Here is a 21,659-nt window from a genome sequence, read left to right as displayed (position 1 = left end):
ATCATTCCCTGAACCTGGGCAGAGTTCCTGCCGGCTCCCTGCCCTCCCTCCGCCCCCACTGCCTTCCTCTCCCCACCAGCGAGTGCTGAACGCAACCATACTTCAATAGCTCACATCCCCTTTCCTCCTCTCTCCTATTGTTCTGAAACAATGGTGCTCTGTGACTCTGACCCCTGACTCCTCATCTGTCTTCCGCATATGGGGTGAATCCATCACAGTTTACAGAAGCAGCAGGATCAGGTGCCAACCTGGCCTCACTTCCTTGCCCTTCCTTTCCCAGGGGGGACAATAAAAGCTGTACAATCACTTCTCAGGGCAAACCAGAGGTGACTCCTGAATGGATGGGAGGATGGCAACGCCCGGGCCTACTCCCTCCCCTCACCCAGCATCCCGCCAGGTCTGAGTAATTGGTTCCTGATGGAAGCGCCACCTTGTGCCCTGCCATTTGTCCAGCCACCTGTGGCCGCTGGCAGCTCTGGCCCAACAGTCTCATCTGTCATCGGGTGATTGCTCCAGACTGAGTGAAGTTGCAAAGTTGAGATAAAGAGGCTGAACATCAAAAGGCCCCCAGTTATTCTGCGAGCTCGTGACTTGGGATGCTTCCCATGGTCTGCAGAGCCAGGCTGCTGAGACAGGAGCTCTTGAGAAACTGTTTAGTCTCAACTTTCTGTCCTCCTAAATCCACAAGTAGGCAAGAGATCTTCAAAGGGTGGTGACGGGAAGAAAAGGACGACTGGTATTTTAACTGTGGCTTGCTTTTAAGATAAGGAGCTTTAAGGATCTTTCCGTCACAGTAGGGAATCAAGTGCTGTGGGTGCCCTCTGGGACAGTAAGACCAGATTTGCACCAAAGTCTGCAGAGAAATGGGTGCCTGAAATATTCTGCTGCAAGTTTAATAGATAACACAGCTTCCTAAACATCTGTGATTCAAGAAATTAGAAGATTCTGATATTTAATTATTTAAGCGACAGTACGAGGTGTTCCCTAATGCTATATAGAAATATTAATGTACATAAAGGGATGTTCTTTAATTAAGTTATTAGCGTTTTCTTATATGCCCAGCACTGCATCTGGTAAATAGTAGGTGCTTAACAGATGTGTGTTGACTGAAAATGTGCCCAGTATAGAGCAAGGAACTATACAGAGTAATCATTTGATGAACCTTTAAAAAAATCCCAATGCCCAGATCTCACCCCAGACAAACTAGATGAGGATCCCTGCAGGGTGGACCAGGCATCGGTAGTTTTTAAGGCTCCCAGGTGATTCCAGTGGGCACCTAAGATCAGAACACCACTGGTCTATGGACATGAGATTCTAGTAGATAAAGTTTCTGCCATTGTGTTGTTTGCTCCCCTTCTTTGACACCTCTGATTAGCCCTAAATGGGATTGGGAAGTAGGTGGAGTTTCCTCTTTTTGACAAGGAAAAGTCTCTTCCATGTCATATTTCCTGCCCAAATGTTCCTTCCCATGAATATCAGCTGCTCCAGGTGTTGAGAGACCCAGACAGCACACTGATAGATCTGCCCAACAATGGTGAGTTTTCTGTGGATCCTAGAAACAGCAGGAGAATGAGAATTTTCAGGTTGGAATAAGCATCTGCCCCCCTTTATTAAATCCAACAGTCTTGTGCTCTGTGGGCAAGCCATTGCATTGTATCACTCCCCTCTTCAAAAACTTTCAGTGGCTCCCCACTGCCTGGGGAATGCAGTTGAGGCTTTCAAGGCCCTCCGTGGCCCAGCCCAATCTCCTCTTTCAGCCTCATCTTCCTTCTACTACCCTTGTATGTCCCCCACCCTTCCTCTGAGATGGTCAGGAATCCCCAACACACTTCAATGCCCACCAGTCACATGGGTGTGACAGAGCAGGCTGTGCCATGCACATCCTCACCACTGTGCCTAGGCTTCTTCAGCCCAAAACCAGACTCCTCTGTGTAAATGCCACCTCCCCACTGAAGCCCTTCTGGATTCTAGCAGTGGGAACAAAGTCTACCTTCTCTATGCTTTGCACGTGTTTCTATTAGATCACAGCCATGCTTTATGTAAACATGAATGATGTGATATTGAAAATAGTGTGAATAAAAAATAATCACATCTTGCACGATTTCAAAGCTGGCAAGCTCAGACAATTGTCATCTGTGTTGAAATGCTATTATTCCTGTGGCAATGCTACCCTGACAGACAGCGGGAGCCATGCTGCACTGGAAAGTTGTGCAGGAGTTGGGGGATTGCTGGGCTGTATTTTAACATTCACTGTGGTTCTTATTTCCATCTGGTTTGCATGTCCTATTGCAATATGTAGGATATAATTAGTGTTTGTCCCACTAGTGCTGAACTAAAGGCCAGAAAGTCATCACCTTTGGAGTGGAGGGTGGATATGACAACACAAGGCAAAGAGGGTCAAACAACCACTGTGACGTGCTGTGCTCTCATTTTTAGGAGAAAGAACATTCTCTAAAACATTAAGGAAAGTGCTAAAAAAAAAAAATAGAGAAAGCAGCATTAAATGCAAAAATATGCTACAGTGGTGGTGGATTGAGGGGCTCTGAAAATGTGTACTTCCAGCTTCACAGTGGTTCCCAAACGAAAATTAATCTTAATTCTGTGAGTTTTAAATAACATTGAGACTGAGGAAGGACTCCAGTGAAAAAATAAAACAAAGCCTCGTTAAGTGTGTGCCCCACCAGTCCTGCTGCTGTCTACTGTTGGGTTGTATTTGTTGGGGCCTGACCTGAACCTCCCAAATGCCCAGTGACTTCAGGCTTTGGGGGCAAAGCCATTAATTAGTAAGAGGCAAGAATGGACCAAGGATGATGTTGAAAGATTCAGCACTTAGGAAGAATCTTAGTCTAACCTTTGACTAATTGGTGTTTTTGTGAAAATTCAAGAATCACTCAGGCTGGGGTGAGTATGACAGGGTGTTAAAATGCAAGTTTTGGCTGAGGCATAATAGATGCCAAAATTCAGAGGAAAGCACTAAACCAGGATTTACTATGTCTGGTGGCAACAACCCAAACTATAATGTCAAGGATGTAACAAGAGTCGGGAAAGGAGGATTCTTGGAGACAGATTTTGGAGAAAATGGTTTGTGGTCAGGGGAGGGTGACTACCTTTTAAGTTAAGCTTCAGGGGACCTTGATCAGGACAGTCAGATGCAGGCCCAGGAAACGTACGGGGAGGGGGCTGCTGGCTTTCCCCTCCTGACTCCACAAGGATCACCAGCCTTTCCAGAGACTGTCAGGGCAAAGATTCCTGAGTGGGATCTACATGCAAGAGCCAGGGTGGGGTCACCTTTGGTCCTGTCCCAGGGCACAGTCTCGGCAGCAGGAACTGAAGGCATCTTTGGCCGCCTAGAGGCTGAGGTTGGAAGATGTGGTGAGGGAGGAAGCACAGGTAAGCCTCCCCAGTAGTGGGAGGGCGGAGGGGGTTCCCAAAGGGGAGGAGCCAGCTCTGCATACCCAGACTGAGTGAGTGCCTGCAGCAGTGCCTGGTAAGTAAGACCTTTCCTGTTTGCCTTTTACCTCTCACAACCCCTGCTGTGAGCCTGGGGGGCTCTCAGGGAAAGGGGGAGGGCCAGCAGAAGCACCACTGGAGGAAAGCTAGACTATTCCCGGAGAAAGGCTTCCCTCCTGCAGCCTTGCCCTGAAAGAGGGGAGGAAGCCTTAACTTGAAATCAAGTTTTGATTATTTCATGGGACAGGAGACACTTTGATTATGGATTTGTGAATTCGCTTTGAGGCTTGAAGCGACTGTAGGACTTTGCATTAACCAAGAGTGACCTGAGAATGCACAAGACTGTCCTAGACTGTCTCCAAGGACAAGGAAAGAACAAACCCCCCCAGGTGGGCTTAAAGAGAATAGGGACGAAAATGAAGTTTCACACTTGCCAGCGAATGCGCTGTCTCCCTCTGAAATTTATGTTCATTTGTTCATTATCTGACCTTTGCTGCCAGCACACTGCTCCCCAAGAGAAGGGCTTTTACCAACTTTGGTCCCTGCTGTATCTCCCCTTGTCTCACACAGTGGCTGGTCGTAGTAAGTGCTCAAAGGTTTGTAGAATGAGTGAGGGACAGTGCCTGCTCTGGGCTGTTCTGCCCTACTTCCTGCACTGAGCCGTGTCTGCCTCTGTCTCTAGACTGACCCTGTCTTGATGAGGTTTGAGACGGAAGACTTTCCCTCATTCATCCCTGCTCCCTCTCAGCTTCTGCTCAGTGCTTTACATTTGATGGACATGAATGGGGTTGAGAGGAGTGGTCCAGAGCAGGACCCCTTGCTCTACCTGGGGGTCAGATAGATGGCTGAGCCGGCACCTGTTATCTTGCACAATGGGGCTCATCTGAAAAGTCCGTGAGATGGCCTTCTCTCTCAGAATGTGGGACCAGGAGCTCCTTCTCAGTGCCCGAGGGTGCAGTCCTCCTTGGAGGAAGTCTTGGGTTGAGCACCCTCATTTCAGAGGTGACCATGTGGGTGGGGGCCTTAGTTTTACAACGCTTAGCCCCTTGCCTCGCTCTGTACCCCGGATTCAGTGGGTCTCCAGACTTGGCCACATGCTAACCTGTGGCTGCACAATCGCCTTTCTCTGGTTGACTTGCAGCCCCTGGTTTCATGGTCTGCTCATCTAGTGTCTGGCCTTCCATTTTCCCGGCCTCCATTAGCCATGAGGTTCCTGATTTTGTTATCTCACCTTTTTTCTGTGGATCTTGCCTGACCTTGGGCTTCAGAGTGTTTGGTTCAGATCTCCAGACCACCTCTGGGATAGACTCAGATCCCCTGGCATGAAAGTTTGGCTTGGAGATTAAGGCAACTAGAGATAAGACACAGTAACTGAATGCCTGATCCTTGATCAGACTCTGGACCAGTAAAAAAGTGGCTACAAAGTCATTTTTGGGAACACTGGAACATGGACTAGAGATTAGATAATAGCATTGTATCAGTGTTAAATTTCCTGAATTTTATAACTATACTGGGGTTATTTAAGAGAATGGCCTCATTCTTAGGAAACACATGGAGATACTTATGGGTAAAGAGGCATGATGTCTGCAACTTACTTTCAGATGGTTAAGTGGAAAAAATCATACATAGAAAGAGAATGATAAAACAAATGAGGCAGAGTGTCAAGACTGAGTGAATCTGGGTAAAGGGTATACAGGAGTTCCTTTCACTATTCTTTGCAACATTTCTGTTAAGTTTAAAATCATTTCCAAATAAAAATTCAAATAAAAAGGTTGCCTTGGGTATCCAACCTATACAGTCAAAGCTTGTATCTCCCTATTCACCCACCTAAGTACCTCTCCTTCCAGCCCAGCTATCGGCCAAGGGCTACCCAGATGGCGCTTCAAGGCACGTCTGGATTCTGGCTTGTGGAGGCAGCTCATGACCCCAAAGTCTCTCTCAAGCACCCTTGGCTATACTGGAGAGAGAGAGGCAGGAGCACAGTCCTGAGGGAAGACATCGCTACTGCACTGTCCCCTTCCCTATCTGCCCACTCAGCTCCTAGGACAAGCCCTCTCTTGAGGACCATCTCTTGGGGGCCTCCACAAACAGGCTTGGCCAGGCCCTCAGGCTGCAGGTGCCCTGTCCCTGCATCAAGGGATGCTGGGGTACATCCATGAGAAGCCACTGACCACAGAGGACACTTGTGAACTAACCAACCACATAAGCTTGGGCTGGAATCCTGACCTCTCCAGGCCTGTCTCTCCTCAGCTGTAAAATCATTTACCTCTGACTGGATGAACCCCTAGTCCTTCCCAGCTCTGTCTGAGCTGGTGTCTGCACAAGTGGAACTAGGCAAGCACCATCCTTGAGAGACCCGATTCTATGCAGCGGTTTGGGGCTTTATCACTGAGCGGTTCCTTCCTCCTCGGCATTTTGGGCATCATCATCAAAGCATGACCAGGGCATGACCTTTCTTGGTCCCATAAATCTTTCATCTTTGGAAAAAATTTAAATCCCCCTTACCTCAGAGCAGTAACGATGAAGCTGAGAACTTCCTCTTCCCCAGACAGGTGGCTTGTATCAAAGATCACGCTGAATTCATACTATGGGAAAAGAAAGTGACATTTGGCATCAGCCAGCATTCCAAACTTAAACACTACAATCTTCTGCAGTTTATGACCTCTGGATGCTCATTTGCACGGCAAGCTTTATTCTGTGTGCATTTCTCTCTGATGGTCAGGCCAGAGATACAACTTTAGCAATAAAACGCAGAGCCCACTCTGGCAAGAGGTACGCTGTCCTTTTCAGCAACTGAGGTTTTCGTTAGGAAGCGATACGCTTGAACTCTTAAACCAGGACTTCCTAAATTTCACTCACACACCATCATCCCAGTTTTTGCCACATCTGCTTATCATATCACCTGTGATATGTACTTTGTATTTTTATTGCCTCACTCTTGCTGTTTAAAGACTATTTTAAAGAGAAAGAATTTATATCACTATCACAGATGGGAATCCAGGATCACTTGCCATAAAGAGGAGGTCATCATAAAAATAAACATAACGGAAACAAAGGGGTGTTGAATTCTGTTGCCTGCTGAAGGCTCTGGGCCTAAGGTCTGCTCTATTTTGATAAAAGGGAGATTAACGACTGATAGGGAGGTGTTAGAGATATTGTAGAGCTACCGGAGAATTTCTCCCGCAAAAAGTTAGGATTGAAAGAGTGTTGAAAAGCTAATAAATTTCTCACCGTTAGAGTCAACGTGGTTTAGTGTTATGTCCATGTATCACCTAAAATCATCTCATGAGCCACCCAAAATCATCTCAGGTACTCCCAGTGGTGGGCACCCTGTGATTCGGGGAACACTGTTCCAAGCAAATGGTTTTCACCATATACACACCAGGCAAGTGTGGGAATCAGGAAGGACCCCTCGGGTAGGGCTTATAGAGCCAGGCTCTACCACAAACTATGTGATCTTGGCCAAGATACTCGATCTCTTTGCATTTCAATAAAAAAGAAGAGGGTGGACAAAATGATCCTTAAATTCCATCAAGTTCTGAGAGTCTATGACTTATTTAATATCTAAATATTTGTTTCTTTATGACGTCATTTTGTTCCTTTATGACGAATTCTAGGCAATGGTCTAACTTTGCAACACTGGATTCTACTGAACTGAATGCTACCTGAAAGTAATGAACGCTGGATCATGACATTGGACCATCAACTAGAGTGGATGTTGGACATCCCTTTCTAGACAGAAATTTCTGTTGCAGTGAGACCTGTCAGCTTACAGTGAGGGTGGGTCATGAAGACAGGACAGGAAACAGAGCTGGAGGACCCAAAGGAAGGGAAAGTCAAGGGTCTCATTGTAGCAGAGAGTCTGAACTGGCAGGAGATCTGAATTAAGCGCTCTAAAGATCAAAGTGAGGTAAGAAGCAAAAGATTTGGGCACAAAGCCAAAATGAGAGCCAGAGGCCTGGGAGAACAGAAGGTCAGGGACCGGGCAGGCTGGTCATGAGAGACAGAAACATACGGCCAGCGAAGTAAGCAGATAGTGTGGTCATGAGGCTTAGCAGGTGGTCTGGAGCCTGATGACCCACAGGGTCTGAGGGCAGGGGAGGACAAGCCGGGCTGTGGATAGAGGGAGCCCCATCCCTGCTGGGTCACTTCTGGGGCTTTCTCCAGGGACTCACCCCCAGAGCCCTGCCTCCAGGACCAGCCTTGCTACAGGCCTTCACTTCCGTATGTGGAGGAAGGCAGTGACATTACCAAGCTGGAAGAAAAATCCAACATCCAACATCCATACTTCTGTTGGCTCTGTGACTATTTTGAGAGAGAATGAATTTTAACAAAATTTAAGGCCCCATAAGTCAAGATTACTTTATTTTCACTGTATTCATTTATTCACTTTCTCTCTATGGGAAGTATTCCTGGATCCATCTGCAATGATAAGTTTTCCTTTTAAAGTATCTTTAAAACTAGCAAGACGCACCTTAGGTTTGAGGGAGGGAGGCTGGATTTTACAACAAAATGGCTACTTTTAAAGTGTTTCAATTAAGTCTATTTCCTGTTGCTCAAAAGATTTCAATAAAATTTGTGTGTGTGTGTGTCTGCATGTGCGTGCCACATTTTACTACAGGCAATGATGCCCAGCATTCAGGGTCCTCCTGCTGCATCCTCACCCTACCTGGAATCTCACAGGACTTGGCCCATATTCTGCCAGCTTTTCTGAGGGCAGCCGCCACTTGGGGCTTCCCTTCTCCTGGGATGAATGTGGACAGAATGAGGATCAGAGCCAGAAAAAAGGCTGAGGAATCACAGATATAAGAGCCACCACAGTTTGGAGCAGGTACATTCAACGAGGCTGAGGGATTCAAGTGATTTGCTAAGAAATGAGCAAATCTTCCTTACTAGAACATTCTCACAACTGGTTTGCAAAACAGCTACTATGTACTGAGACCAAAAAGCCTTAGAGATTAAAATGATCCAATTCTATGACATAGGCAGGATAAAAGGATTAAACTTTCTTTCTTTTTTTTTTTTAGGAAGGGAAAAAAGGTAGACAAAGGAATATAAAATTTCCTTCAAATCATAGCAGGGAAAACAGCTTCCATTTAAAAAGGTGGAACTGGTCTTTTAGAGTCTAGTTTTATCTCCAAAAATCACATCGTCTACGTCTTTGCATCTCTTTATAATGATGGCACATACTAGAATGTTCCATGAATCTCCGAATATGCTAAACCATATTATTGTTTGAGCTTAGAAAATCTGGCTCCTTATAAATACCAAAGTGACTGTACTTTCTTGTACTTTTCTGAAAAAATGAAGTGCAATACAATTATTTATATTTTAAGAGGTCTCTTCAAAAAATTGTGAGTTCCCGGGGGGCAACAGCCAGGACGGTAGATCACTAGCCCAGACCACATCTTCTATGTTGCTCCAGGGACTCAAAGTGGCATGGGATGTCCCAGAAAATAAAATGTTAAGAGGCCAACCAGGTGGTGCTTGACAAAGTACAAAGGCCGTGGCGTGTGTCTCACATCTGCGGTATGTCACGTGGATCAAGGGGAAGGACCACATGTCCACAGCCCCCGGAACAGACTTGGAGATGGCCATGGACAGGGCTGGCTGTGCCCAGGCAGGGCTTTGCTGGCCACCCCGCTGCAGTGGGGTGTGGACGAAACCTCGGGAGGCAGTTGCAGAATGAGTGGCTGGTGGGAAGGGCCGGGGGCGCTGCCAAGGAAGTGCCCCGTCCCTGCCCCTTACCTTCGACTTCGACCTCATGAAAGGGAATCCCACACTGCATTTGAGGAAGTCTGATTCCAGCAGTTCACAGGAAATGCCCATTTCCTCCTGAAAGACAAAAAGTACCAACAGATGGGCTGGCTGCACCAGGACAGGTGTGTGGAGGAGCCCCAGGGAGGCAAATCCAGGCTTCAGCAGACATGGTCCTGCTTTAAGGAAGTTCTCAGACAACAGCCACTGTTGGCTGTGCTGGAATGAGGAGTCTCTGACAGGCCAAGTCCCCATCCTCCTCTGACTGCCCACTCGCCCCCCCGCCACCCTTGCCAGAGGTTCTCTGGGAAGACAGTGCAGAGGACAAAACCACTCTTCATTCTTTTTTTTTTTTTTTTATCATGTTTGTTCTTGTATATCAGAGTTTCCCTGTGTTCCGTGAAACATTAGTTCTGTGGGTATTACATTTTAAAAAAGGGTTTTGGGGTCAAAAAGTTTGGAAGATGTAGGGATAAAAAGAGTTAAAAATGTGATTTTTTAAAAAAGCAATTATTATTATTTTTGGATTTTATTTTACTTGTTTTTTTTATACAGCAGGTTCTTATTAGTAAGAACACTCTTCATTCTTAATCAACCCTTTGGCTCTGAACCCCAGTGCTCTCCTGGTGAAACGGGACAGCCCACACGTGAGCTGGATGCCTCCTTAGGTTTGCATTAAAAGGCATCCAAGTTGCCTTTCTGGCTCACACCCTAATCTTGCCTTTCGAAACCTTACTAGTTGAGGAAAAATAAACGCTAAGAAAATCGCACCAAGGAAAACACAGGGATTCTTTACAGCATGAAGCAATGAGGGCTGAGCTACACCCTCAGCAAGCCTTCCCAGGGTGGGGGTGGATGCAAGGGCAAGGAGAGGGCTCCCAGCATAGCTGGCCTGGGCTGGACTCTACAGCCAGGCATGAGAAAACCAGGAAAGGGGCCGCAGGGAGCTGCCATCTTTCCACCTGCACACATGGTTTACAACCAAAGTCAAAGGAAAGCAGGAGGCTCTTCATAACCCACAGGGCCTCTCCGAGTCACTGAGGCCAAATCAAGACTTCTGAGGGGAGACAGAATGTTTGCAGATTTGGGAAAAGGAGAAGGCACAGAACAGAACTAGCACTGGCTGAATGTCTAGAAGCTGGAGTGCTGGAGTTCAATGAGGTCATGTGACTTCCTCAAGGTCATTCTTGGCTGACTCTAAAACCTATCTCCTTCCCCTACCAAGGCCCTGATCTTCTTGAGGGCCTTGGCAACTCTGCAACAAGCAATGGCAGCCAAAAGGAACCAACCTGTGTGGATTCTGGCTCTGAAATGTCACCCATGCTCCCTCCTCCAATTTCCAGGACCTGTGCCTCAGCCCAGACCCACACTTCCAGGTAAATGGGTGAAATAAAAAAAGTTTAAGTTGTGTGTCTAATCAGAAAAGAAAAAAATGTGAGCACTTACCACAACATACCTACTTAGTTATATGTTATACACATATACTATTACACTAATATATTATGAACATTATCAAACACAAAAAGTAGAAATGACAAAAAATAAATAACTCATCTGTGGGATTAGAAGTCAAGATAATAATTGGCGGGTGGCAAGTGGAAGGGAGTTCTCGGGGTGCTGGGGATGTTCTCAGGTGTGATCATTGTGAAAACTCACTGAGCTGGGCACCTAATGATTTGTGTACTTCTGTCTGTTTTTTAAACATCAATAAAACTTTATTTAGAAAATAGCAACAAAGCAACAGCAACACAAACAACCGGAAATACAAGGAAATAAAAAATAGGAGATATATAAATATAAAAGGAAACTGTAGCTTATCTTTCAGCATCCAATCTAGATATCCAATGGGGATAACTGATCTCAGTGACTGTTAAGTTTTCTAACGGTTCTCCGTGACCTTGGTCAGCATCCCTCATGTGGGCTTGGGACCTCCTGCATTAAAATTGGTTTGGGAGTGCCTTAAAAAAATACAGATTCCCAGGCCACGCCCCAGTGGTCTTAGACCCTGAGTACACTCTGAGATTGTGGGACCTGAGAAAAGCATTTTCAATACATGGTAGGTGATACAGTAAGTGTTCCGCTGTGCAATGCTTTGGGAGCCACTGCTATGAGTTTGCCTTTTTTTGGTCCATTCTACAGGCTGCTTGAGCAATCTTCTTAAAATGCCTCTCTCCATTATGAACATAATAAAGCTCAAAATCTTAACACTGGCATACATTTGGCCCCTACCTCTCTGAGCACATACGTCACTATTCTACAAACATCCTTTTCTTGGTCTCATTTCCACACTTTCCACACTTTTGCCTAGTTGTTCCCACTGTCAAGAACACCTTTCCTCAGCCCTTCCTCCAAGGTTTCCTTCACCCATCTTGCCCCAAACACTCGTGGGTGGTAGGCAAGTTTGCATATCTAATATGGGCATGGCACAGGATTTGGAACGGACCCTGAGCATCCACTGAGTGGCTGAGTCATCACATCACCTCCCACGATCAGCACTGAGGACACAGGTCTGAATGACATTAGTCCCTGTCCTTGAAGAGCTCACAGCTTAGAAGGGGGACATCTTCCAGCAGAGAAACAGACATTTACAGGGCAGTGTGAGGGGCTGCTCTTGGAATCTCGAGAACATGCAGCGGCAATCTCAATAGGGAAAACCAGTGAATAATTTCTCAAATGCTGTCTCACGAACCGCATGGCCCAAAGATTGGTCCTAATGATTCACTGTTGGTGGCCTCTTGTCACCATCCTCTTCCTTATAATTCCTCAACCAAGAAGCAATGTCCACAATTGGCCCAAGTACAAGCTACGCTAAATCCTAGCTAACTGGCCTGTGGGCATTAGAGGCAGCGAGCTCAAGCCTAGGTGACCTTAACTCCCTGGGACAGTCTTGGTTTAAGTCTGTCGTCCTGGTGTAATTACTCTCAAGAGCATCCCAGGATATACATAAATTATATTACTCAACCCTGTTCCAAAGCTCAATATCTCACTGGAAATCCCTTTCAAACCAGGAGAGAGGTTTTCTATTTAAGTCAAAGGTCTATCCGTTCTCAAAGATTTATCACCCCGAAGACTTCTTCAGGTTTTACATGGATGTGAAGGACTCATTGAGGCTTTAAAAATTTACTCTGGAACTTGAGGGGACCTCCGTTTACTCAGCTTTGATCTAAGACTGCTTTTGATTGCCTGAGAACTGCTGAACTACCTTATTTTTGTTAATTCCAAAATGCGAGGAAATAACATTTAAACCAGCATTTATTGCATTATTCCACATCTCTCTTCCACCCTACTCAGTCTAATAGAAATGACAGAATTCCGGTTGGATCTTGGGGTGGGGGACAAGCAAAAAGAGTGAAAACCAAAGACTTCTGTAGGAATGAGAGCGCTCAGTGTACGGTCATGACTCACGCGCTCCTGGACGCTGCGACAGGAAGGAATGTCATGGATCACCCTTCTGCGCCTGTCAGCACCACAACAGCCCTCCCATGGCTATGTAAGTCCCCTTGACTGAAAGCCTTTAATTCCGTTTTCCACTCTTCACTGCAGCTATGAGGCAAAGAGGCCCCCAGAGCATGGGCTTCAGCAAACACTGTGACTGCTGGTGTGGACGGCACAAGTGCTGCACCCAGAACCCCTTTACTAGATGACTTCCAGTCCCTGGCTGAATGGGAGCTGCTTTGCCTGGGAGGTTATAACACCCTTCCTCTGCAGCCTATGATTGACATGGGTGCAAAAGGCTGCCCCTTTGCCTCAAGGTGAGACCAGCTGTGCTGTGCAACTCATGTTCCAGAGCCCCTGTGGGATTAGGCTGAGAGCACATCCCTGTTTGCCTCTGTCCTCTGCCCCATTCTGTTCCCTTCACTCTTTTTCTCCCAAGAGCATTTCTGCAGTAAATCATTTGCCCAGGAATCCCCATCTCAGGTTCTTCTCCAGTGAACCTGACCTCAGACAATACTCTTTATAGATGAGGCTGCTGGCACTGAGAGCTTCTGTTAAGTACTGGGCATTTGTTCCCAGGTGGGGAGAGGCAATGGAAGGGGAACCCTCACATGCTAACGAATGTTGTTCAAATCCATACTAACCAAAGGAAAAACTTTCTAACTACTGGTTATAAAGTCAGCATAGCTGCCCCCATCAGGGGAGCACTTAATCTCAAAGCAGTATCAGCACCCCCTATGCTCTGGTTTTAGATCCTGCCTGGGGCATAACCTTAAAAAACAGGGTCACTATGGAGCTAGGTACCACCCCCGCCCACCTCCACCCCCACTCCCCATAGTCAGGCAGGCATCCTGTAGTCAAAGAAGTCTCAGGGAACCTTTTAAAAATGAATGTTGGGGTGATGTGGCTAAACTAGCTGTGCCCTGGCTTTAGACAGCATCAGGAATAGTGATCTAGTGGGGGGAGGGTGCTTTGTACCTCCGCCAGGCACATCGTACCCCACCAGGAGGTACATGGGAGAGATTCTAGGGACAAGGCTTCTCCTTGGCTCTGATTCCTTCTGTGCCTCAATCATTGCTTACATTGACTTTAGCTTGGAGAACTTACCTTCAGCACTGTTGCAAGACTTATGATTACCAGCTCTCAGCTGACAGGGAATGTGGACCAGTGAATAGACTGTCTACCCTTTGTCCCTGATTGCCAGACAGTGTAGAATCTGATTATCCAACTCAGATGCAGTGCAAATCTACTAAAACCTGTTGCAAAGGTGCAGGCTTTCATGAAATCAATGAAAGTGATGCTCAGAAACTGCTCAAACCACTCAAAGCCTCTAATTAAGTCTGGATCTGGCAGAGTTAGATCAGTTAACTGTTGAAGAAGTCAAAATTATCCTTGGATGATAACACTTTAAGATGCTTGAGAAGATAAGGCTTTAAATTTAAAAGATCAAGAGAAGCGTTTGGGAAAAATGTACCATCATAAAAACGACCTTTCTGTGATTGTCCTAAAAACAAAAAAAAGGCAAAATATGAAGCAAAGAATGTTACCTTATAATAGGAATATTCACGTCCCAAAGCTGCCTACCCAGCACTCAGTTACTTCTTTCATTTCAGAAATTAATGCACTGCTATTTTAAAGATGCTAATAAAGCAAATAAACTTTTGCCTTGGGTCTAAGTATCCTTGACCATTATAATTACAATATTACAAGAGCTGTTAAGTGTAGAATAACATAAACTTATATTCATAATCTTTAGTTTCATTTTTCAAGTAAAGTCCCAATCAAAACTTAAAGAAAAAATTTTAATATGAAGTTCTGGACCCTATTTTAAGAAGATTCACAAAACTGGCCTTTTTCCCAGTCCCACTTTTCCTTGGCTAGCAGACACATCCAATTCCATAAAATGCTATCAAGGTTTCTCCCCAGAGATTGAGTGATTCAGCTTAAATTTTCTAAATTTTTTTTTTTTATTAAGACACATTACTCTCAGGATCAGAAAAACATCAATTAACATTTTTTTTAGAACACAAGATGAAAGCCTACTTGGTTTCTGCACGTTCGTCTCTATATTCTCAGTACCGGGCACTCAGTAGCTCCTGAGTTTGCACTTAGTACTTCAACAAGCCTTGGCTCCTTGGGGATTCAGATGAAGGGACTTCAAGAGGCAGCTAGCTTACTTGCTGGTCTGCCTGGCATGGGAGATGCTTGCCTTGGCAAAGGCCCTCTCTTTTCCAGACATACCTCAGCTGTCCTGGCCCTGGGAGCTTCGCCAGCGGAGCCAAGCTCCAGCCCTGCTTGTAATATGCAGTGTGGCTGGCAGGAAGAAATCCGATCATGAAGTTAGTGAGCCTCCTTGGCCTTCAGGCTCCTTCCTCCCATTCACACAGCATTTGATTTTATTCTGGAGCCACACTTTCTCTGACCACCAACGCAGTGCCCTGTGGGAGCAGCAAATCCGCAAATCTGGTCAGGGCTTAACGCTGGGCTCCAGGGAGAGTGTGAAGTTTACCTTCCCGTTTGCTACTTCCTCCTGTGTTTGTCAAACTAAGATGACCCTTCATGTTCTATGTCAGACTGAAGCTTGGTATTCATCTAAGGACCCCTTCCTTTCTTCCAGCCACGTGAGGTGTGATCCCTGTGACCTGATAAGCTCTGTGTTAACTCAGTTAATAGAGAATTCAGGTAAATTTTGGAAGCACTTGATCCCAAATTATCTAATTAACTGAGGAGTCAAAGGTGAGCAGGGGTTCTCAATAACCTGGCCCAGTGAGTTAATAGAAAGAGTTTATTCCCCGGAAATACTTTATTGGCCCCACTCAAGGATGAGTCAGCCTGAGCTTCACCAGAAAAAACAGTGCTATTCCTAGAGAGGAATCCTTTGGGACAGGGCCCATGGAATTCCTCAGCATGCAGAAAAGCACACGGGCTTGCAGCATAGAAAGTGCACAAGCTTTGGCATCGGTGTCCCAATTGATTTGCTCGGATATGTAACAGCTATAGGTCGTCAGACAAACAGGCTGGCCTTTCTACAAGCCTCCATTTTCTCACCTGAAAAATGAAGCCATAACACCTGCCTTATAGGACTGGGGCTGGCCTGCCAGTGTGGATGGTTGTAAAGACGGAGTCCACAGATGGCCCCTACTCAGTAACAGCTTGTTACATGCCAGGTAGCTCCTCTTTTTATGCCCATTTTACAAGGAGGAAACTGGAACACAGAGAAGTTATAGCACTTGCCCAGGATTTCCCAGCTGCCAATGTTAAGAATGGACCAGAGGGGGCCTGAGGCGAGGAACCCCAAACAAGGCACAGACAAGGTCCCCTCTTCCCCATCCCCCAAAGAACCCACAGAAACTGAGCCTGAGCAGGTGGGCAGCATAAACCCAATGAATGAAGCGCGCGGCCTTTGAGGAACCTGGAGCACAAGGGATGCCAGGACAGATGCCAATCGTGGCTGATGGCCTGGCAAGGCTGGGGCAGCGGTTTACAGGCCCTGCCGGATAGGGGCTGGCAACCAGCAGTCTGAGGGAATAGAGGTGATTACCGGCACACGTGGGGGTTCCAAGGCAAGTGCTACAAAGCAAGTGCCTTTTTAAACTTTTGTCTAAACCCCCATTTGGAAGTGAAGGCCCAGACTATTCTGGGTTTGTTCTTTCCAAGCTTAAAAAAGTAAAGCAAGCAGGAGCTAGAGTCAAAACAAATGTTTGAGACAGATGAACCACATAACTGTTAAAGCCAGAATCTCCCCCGAAGCTAAGGAGTGCTGAATTTGGAGCGTGCACTTTGAACAACCGTGTACCCATCACAGGCAGTGGGAAGTCAGCTGTCCCAGGAGGAGCAATTTTCTTATCAAAGTGGAGACAAGGGAGCCTCCTCCCAAACAGTCCTCTTGGCGCTAAGGATGCTTTAAAATGAGTAAAAATAATATTGCATTTAAAAAAACCAACACAAATCAGAAATGACTTGAATAAGCTTATTCCTGTAACATGCCCCTCCTGTGCATTACATCAACCCCTAATCTTTGTATTTTCCCAAGTTGAAGACAAATCAAAACACTTCCCCAAATGCTGATGACTGCCCCCCTTCGGGATGGCAGGAAAACAAACTTAAGAATCTAAACAAACAAATAAATAAAAATAAACCCACCATCCCAGCCCCCATCCACCCCAGCAGGTGAGCAGACAAGCCTCTCAGGCTGGAGCTGTCCATACTTTATTTCTGGTATGGAGCGATGGAGATCTCCTCTAGCACCCAGTGCTAAGGCAACATTTCCAATTTGAATACTCCATTGGTCAGGCTGCTGCAGGCGACCTGGCTTTAGCAAGACCACCTGGGTGGCTGACAGAGTCTTAGTGCTCCAGCCGGGTGTCAGGCCCGTGCCTCTGAGGTGGGAGAGCCGAGCTCAGGACATAGGTCCACCAGAGACCTCCTGACCCCACATAATATGAAACAGTGAAAGCTCTCTCAGAGATCTCCATCTCAACGCTAAGACCCAGCTCCACTCAACGACCAGCAAGCTACAGTGCTGGACACCCTATGCCAAACAACTAGCAAGACAAGAATACAACCCCACCCATAGCAGAGAGGCTGCCTAAAATCATAATAAGTTCACAGACAGCCCAAAACACACCACCGGACGTGATCCTGCCCACCAGAAAGACAAGATCCAGCCTCATCCACCAGAACACAGGCACCAGTCCCCTCCACCAGGAAGCCTACACAACCCACTGAACCAACCTTACCTACTGGGGGCAGACACCAAAAACGGTGGGAATTACGAACCTGCAGCCTGCAGAAAGGAGACCCCAAACACAGTAAGTTAAGCAAAATGAGAAGACAGAAAAATACACAGCAGATGAAGGAGCAAGGTAAAAACCCATCAGACCAAACAAATGAAGGGGAAATAGGCATTCTACCTGAAAAAGAATTCAGATTAATGATAGTAAAGATGATCCAAAATCTTGGAAATAGAATGGAGAAAATACAAGAAACGTTTAACAAGAACCCAGAAGAACTAAAGAGCAAACAAACAATCATGAACAACACAATAAATGAAATTACAAATTCTCTAGAAGGAATCAGTAGCAGAATAACTGAGGCAGAAGAACGCATAAGTGACCTGGAAGATAAAATAGTGGAAATAACTACTGCAGAGCAGAATAAAGAAAAGAGAATGGAAAGAATTGAGGACAGTCTCAGAGACCTCTGGGACAACATTAAACGCACCAACATTAGAATTATAGAGATCCCAGAAGAAGAAGAGAAAAAGAAAGGGACTGAGAAAATATTTGAAGAGATTATAGTTGAAAACTTCCCTAATATGGGAAAGGAAATAGTCAATCAAGTCCAGGAAGCACAGAGAGTCCCATACAGGATAAATCCAAGGAGAAACACACCAAGACACATATTAATCAAACTATCAAAAATTAAATACAAAGAAAAAATATTAAAAGCAGCAAGGGAAAAGCAACAAATAACATACAAGGGAATCCCCATAAGGTTAACAGCTGATCTTTCAGCAGAAGCTCTGCAAGCCAGAAGGGAGTGGCAGGACATATTTAAAGTGATGAAAGAGAAAAACCTGCAACCAAGATTACTCTACCCAGCAAGGATCTCATTCAGATTCGACGGAGAAATTAAAACCTTTACAGACAAGCAGAAGCTAAGAGAATTCAGCACCACCAAACCAGCTCTACAAAAAATCCTAAAGGAACTTCTCTAGGCAGGAAACACAAGAGAAGGAAAAGACCTACAATAACAAACCCAAAACAATTAAGAAAATGGTAATAGGAACATACATATTGATAACTACCTTAAATTTAAATGGATTAAATGCTCCAACCAAAAGACAAAGACTTGCTGAATGGATACAAAAATAAGACCTGTATGTATGCTGTCTACAAGAGACCCGCTTCAGACCTAGGGACACATACAGACTGAAAGTGAGGGGATGGAAAAAGTTGTTCCATGCAAATGGAAATCAAAAGAAAGCTGGAGTAGCAATTCTCATATCAGACAAAATAGACTTTAAAATAAAGACTATTACAAGAGACAAAGAAGGAGACAAGAAACTACATAATGATCAAGGAACCAATCCAAGAAGAAGATATAACAATTGTAAATATTTATGCTCCCAACATAGGAGCACCTCAATACTTAAGGCAAAAGCTAACAGTCATAAAAGGGGAAATCGACAGTAACACAATAAAAGTAGGGGACCTTTAACACCCTACTTTCACAAATGGGCAGATAATCCAAAATGAAAATAAATAAGGAAACACAAGCTTTAAGTGATACATTAAACAAGATGGATTTAATTGATATTTATAGGACATTCTATCCAAAAACAACAGAATACACTTTCTTCTCAAGTGCTCATGGAACATTCTCTGGATAGATCATATCTTGGGTCACAAATCAAGCCTTGGTAAATTTAAGAAAATGGAAATCATATCAAGTATCTTTTCCGACTACAACGCTATGAGACTAGATATAATTACAGGAAAAAATCTGTAAAAAATACAAACACATGGAGGTTAAACAATACACTACTAAACAATCAAGAGGTCACTGAGAAAATCAAAAAATACCTAGAAAGAAATGACAAGGAAAACATGATGAGCCAAAACCTATGGGATGCAGCAAAAGCAGTTCTAAGAGGGAAGTTTATGGCAATACAATCCTACCTCAAGAAACAAGAAACATCTCAAATAAACATCCTAACCTCACACCTAAAGCAAACAGAGAAAGAAGAACAAAAAACCCCCAAAGTTAGCAGAAGGAAAGAAATCATAAAGGTCAGATCAGAAATAAATGAAAAAGAAATGAAGGAAACAATAGCTAAGATCAATAAAACTAAAAGCTGGTTCTTTGAGAAGATAAACAAAATTGATAAACCATTAGCCAGACTCATTAGGAAAAAAAGGGAGAAGACTCAAATCAATAGAATTAGAAATGAAAAAGGAGAAGTAACAACTGACACTGCAGAAATACAAAGGATCATGAGAGATTACTACAAGCAACTATATGGCAGTAAAGTGGACAATCTGGAAGAAATGGACAAATTCTTAGAAAAGCACAACCTTCTGAGACTGAACCAGGAAGAAACAGAAAATATAAACAGACCAATCACAAGCACTAAAATTGAGACTGTGATTAAAAATCTTCCAACAAACAAAAGCCCAGGACCAGATGGCTTCACAGGTGAATTCTATCAAACATTTAGAGAAGAGCTAACACCTATCCTTCTCAAACTCTTCCAAAATATAGCAGAGGAAGGAACACTCCCAAACTCATTCTACGAGGCCACCATCACCCTGATACCAAAACCAGACAAAGATGTCACAAAGAAAGAAAACTACAGGCCAATATCACTGATGAACATAGATGCAAAAATCCTCAACAAAATACTAGCAAACAGAATCCAACAGCACATTTAAAGGGTCATACACCATGATCAAGTGGGATTTATCCCAGGAATGCAAGGATTCCCCAATATACGCAAATCAATCAATGTGACAAACTATATTAACAAATTGAAGGAGAAAAACCATATGATCATCTCAGTAGATGCAGAAAAAGCTTTGACAAAATTCAACACTTATTTATGATAAAAACTCTCCAGAGAGTAGGCACAGAGGGAACTTACCTCAACATAATAAAGGCCATATATGACAAACCCACAGCAAACATCATTCTCAATGGTGAAAAACTGAAACCATTTCCACTAAGACCAGGAACAAGACAAGGTTACCCACTCTCACCACTATTACTCAACATAGTTTTGGAAGTTTTAGCCACAGCAATCAGAGAAGAAAAAGAAATAAAAGGAATCCAAATTGGAAAAGAAGAAGTAAAACTGTCACTGTTTGCAGATGACACAATACTAGACATAGAGAATCCTAAAGATGCCACCAGAAAACTACTAGAGCTAATCAATGAATTTGTTAGAGTAGCAGGATACAAAATTAAGGCACAGAAATCTCTTGCATTCTTGTACACTAATGATGAAAAATCTGAAAGAGAAATTAAGGAAGCACTCCCATTTACCGTTGCAACAAAAAGAATAAAATATCTAGGAATAAACCTACCTAAGGAGACAAAAGACGTGTTTGTGGAAAACTGTAAGACACTGATGAAAGAAATTAAAGATGATACAAACAGATGGAGAGATATACCATGTTCTTGGATTGGAAGAATCAACATTGTGAAAATGACTATACTACCCAAAGCAATCTACAGATTCAGTGCAATCACTATCAAACTACCAATGGCATTTTTCACAGAACTAGAACAAAAAATTTCACAATTTGTATGGAAACACAAAAGACCCCGAATAGCCAAAGCAATCTTGAGAAAGAAAAATGGAGCTGGAGGAACCCGGCTCCCTGACTTCAGACTATACTACAAAGCTACAGTAATCAAGACAGTATGGTACTGGCACAAAAACAGAAATATAGATCAATGGAACAGGATAGAAAGCCCAGAGATAAACCTACACACATATGGTCACCTTATCTTTGATAAAGGAGGCAAGAATATACAATGGAGAAAAGACAGCCTCTTCAATAAGTGGTGCTGGGAAAACTGGACAGCTACATGTAAAAGAATGAAATTAGAACACTCCCTAACACCATACACAAAAATAAACTCAAAATGGATTAAAGACCTAAATGTAAGGCCAGACACTATAAAACTCTTAGAGGAACAGAGTTCATAGGCAGAACACTCTATGACATACATCACAGCAAGGACCTTTTTGACCAACCTCCTAGAGAAATAGAAATAAAAACAAAAATAACAAATGGGACCTAATGAAACTTAAAAGGTTTTGCACAGCAAAGGAAACCATAAACAAGACAAAAAGACAACGCTCAGATTGGGGGAAAATATTTGCAAACAAAGCAACTGACAAAGGATTAATCTCCAAAATATGCAGGCAGCTCATGCAGCTCAATATCAAAAAAACAAACAACCCAATCCAAAACTGGGCAGAAGATCTAAACAGACATTTCTCCAAA

At 44.3% G+C, this 21,659-nt stretch overlaps 1 protein-coding gene across 9 annotated transcripts in view; it reads right to left on the bottom strand.

The window, feature by feature from the left end:
• ITGA9 (integrin subunit alpha 9) overlaps window positions 1-21,659 on the bottom strand; it is a 352,771-nt gene that overhangs the window by 72,429 nt on the left and 258,683 nt on the right. For all 9 annotated transcript variants that reach the window (XR_014250773.1, XM_082412752.1, XM_082412753.1 and 6 more), the window contains 2 exons: window positions 9,199-9,285; window positions 5,956-6,035 (listed from right to left, as the gene is read on the bottom strand). Coding sequence is in view for 8 of the 9 variants with exons in the window: in XM_082412752.1 (XP_082268878.1) it covers window positions 5,956-6,035; window positions 9,199-9,285 (167 nt within the window). In the remaining variant the exon portion in view is untranslated. The remainder of the gene's footprint in view (window positions 1-5,955; window positions 6,036-9,198; window positions 9,286-21,659) is intronic.

Source organism: Balaenoptera physalus (assembly GCF_965194825.1).
Source record: "Balaenoptera physalus genome assembly, chromosome: 11".
Taxonomy (NCBI): Eukaryota; Metazoa; Chordata; class Mammalia; order Artiodactyla; family Balaenopteridae; genus Balaenoptera; species Balaenoptera physalus.
This window is presented reverse-complemented; position numbering and strand designations above follow the sequence as displayed.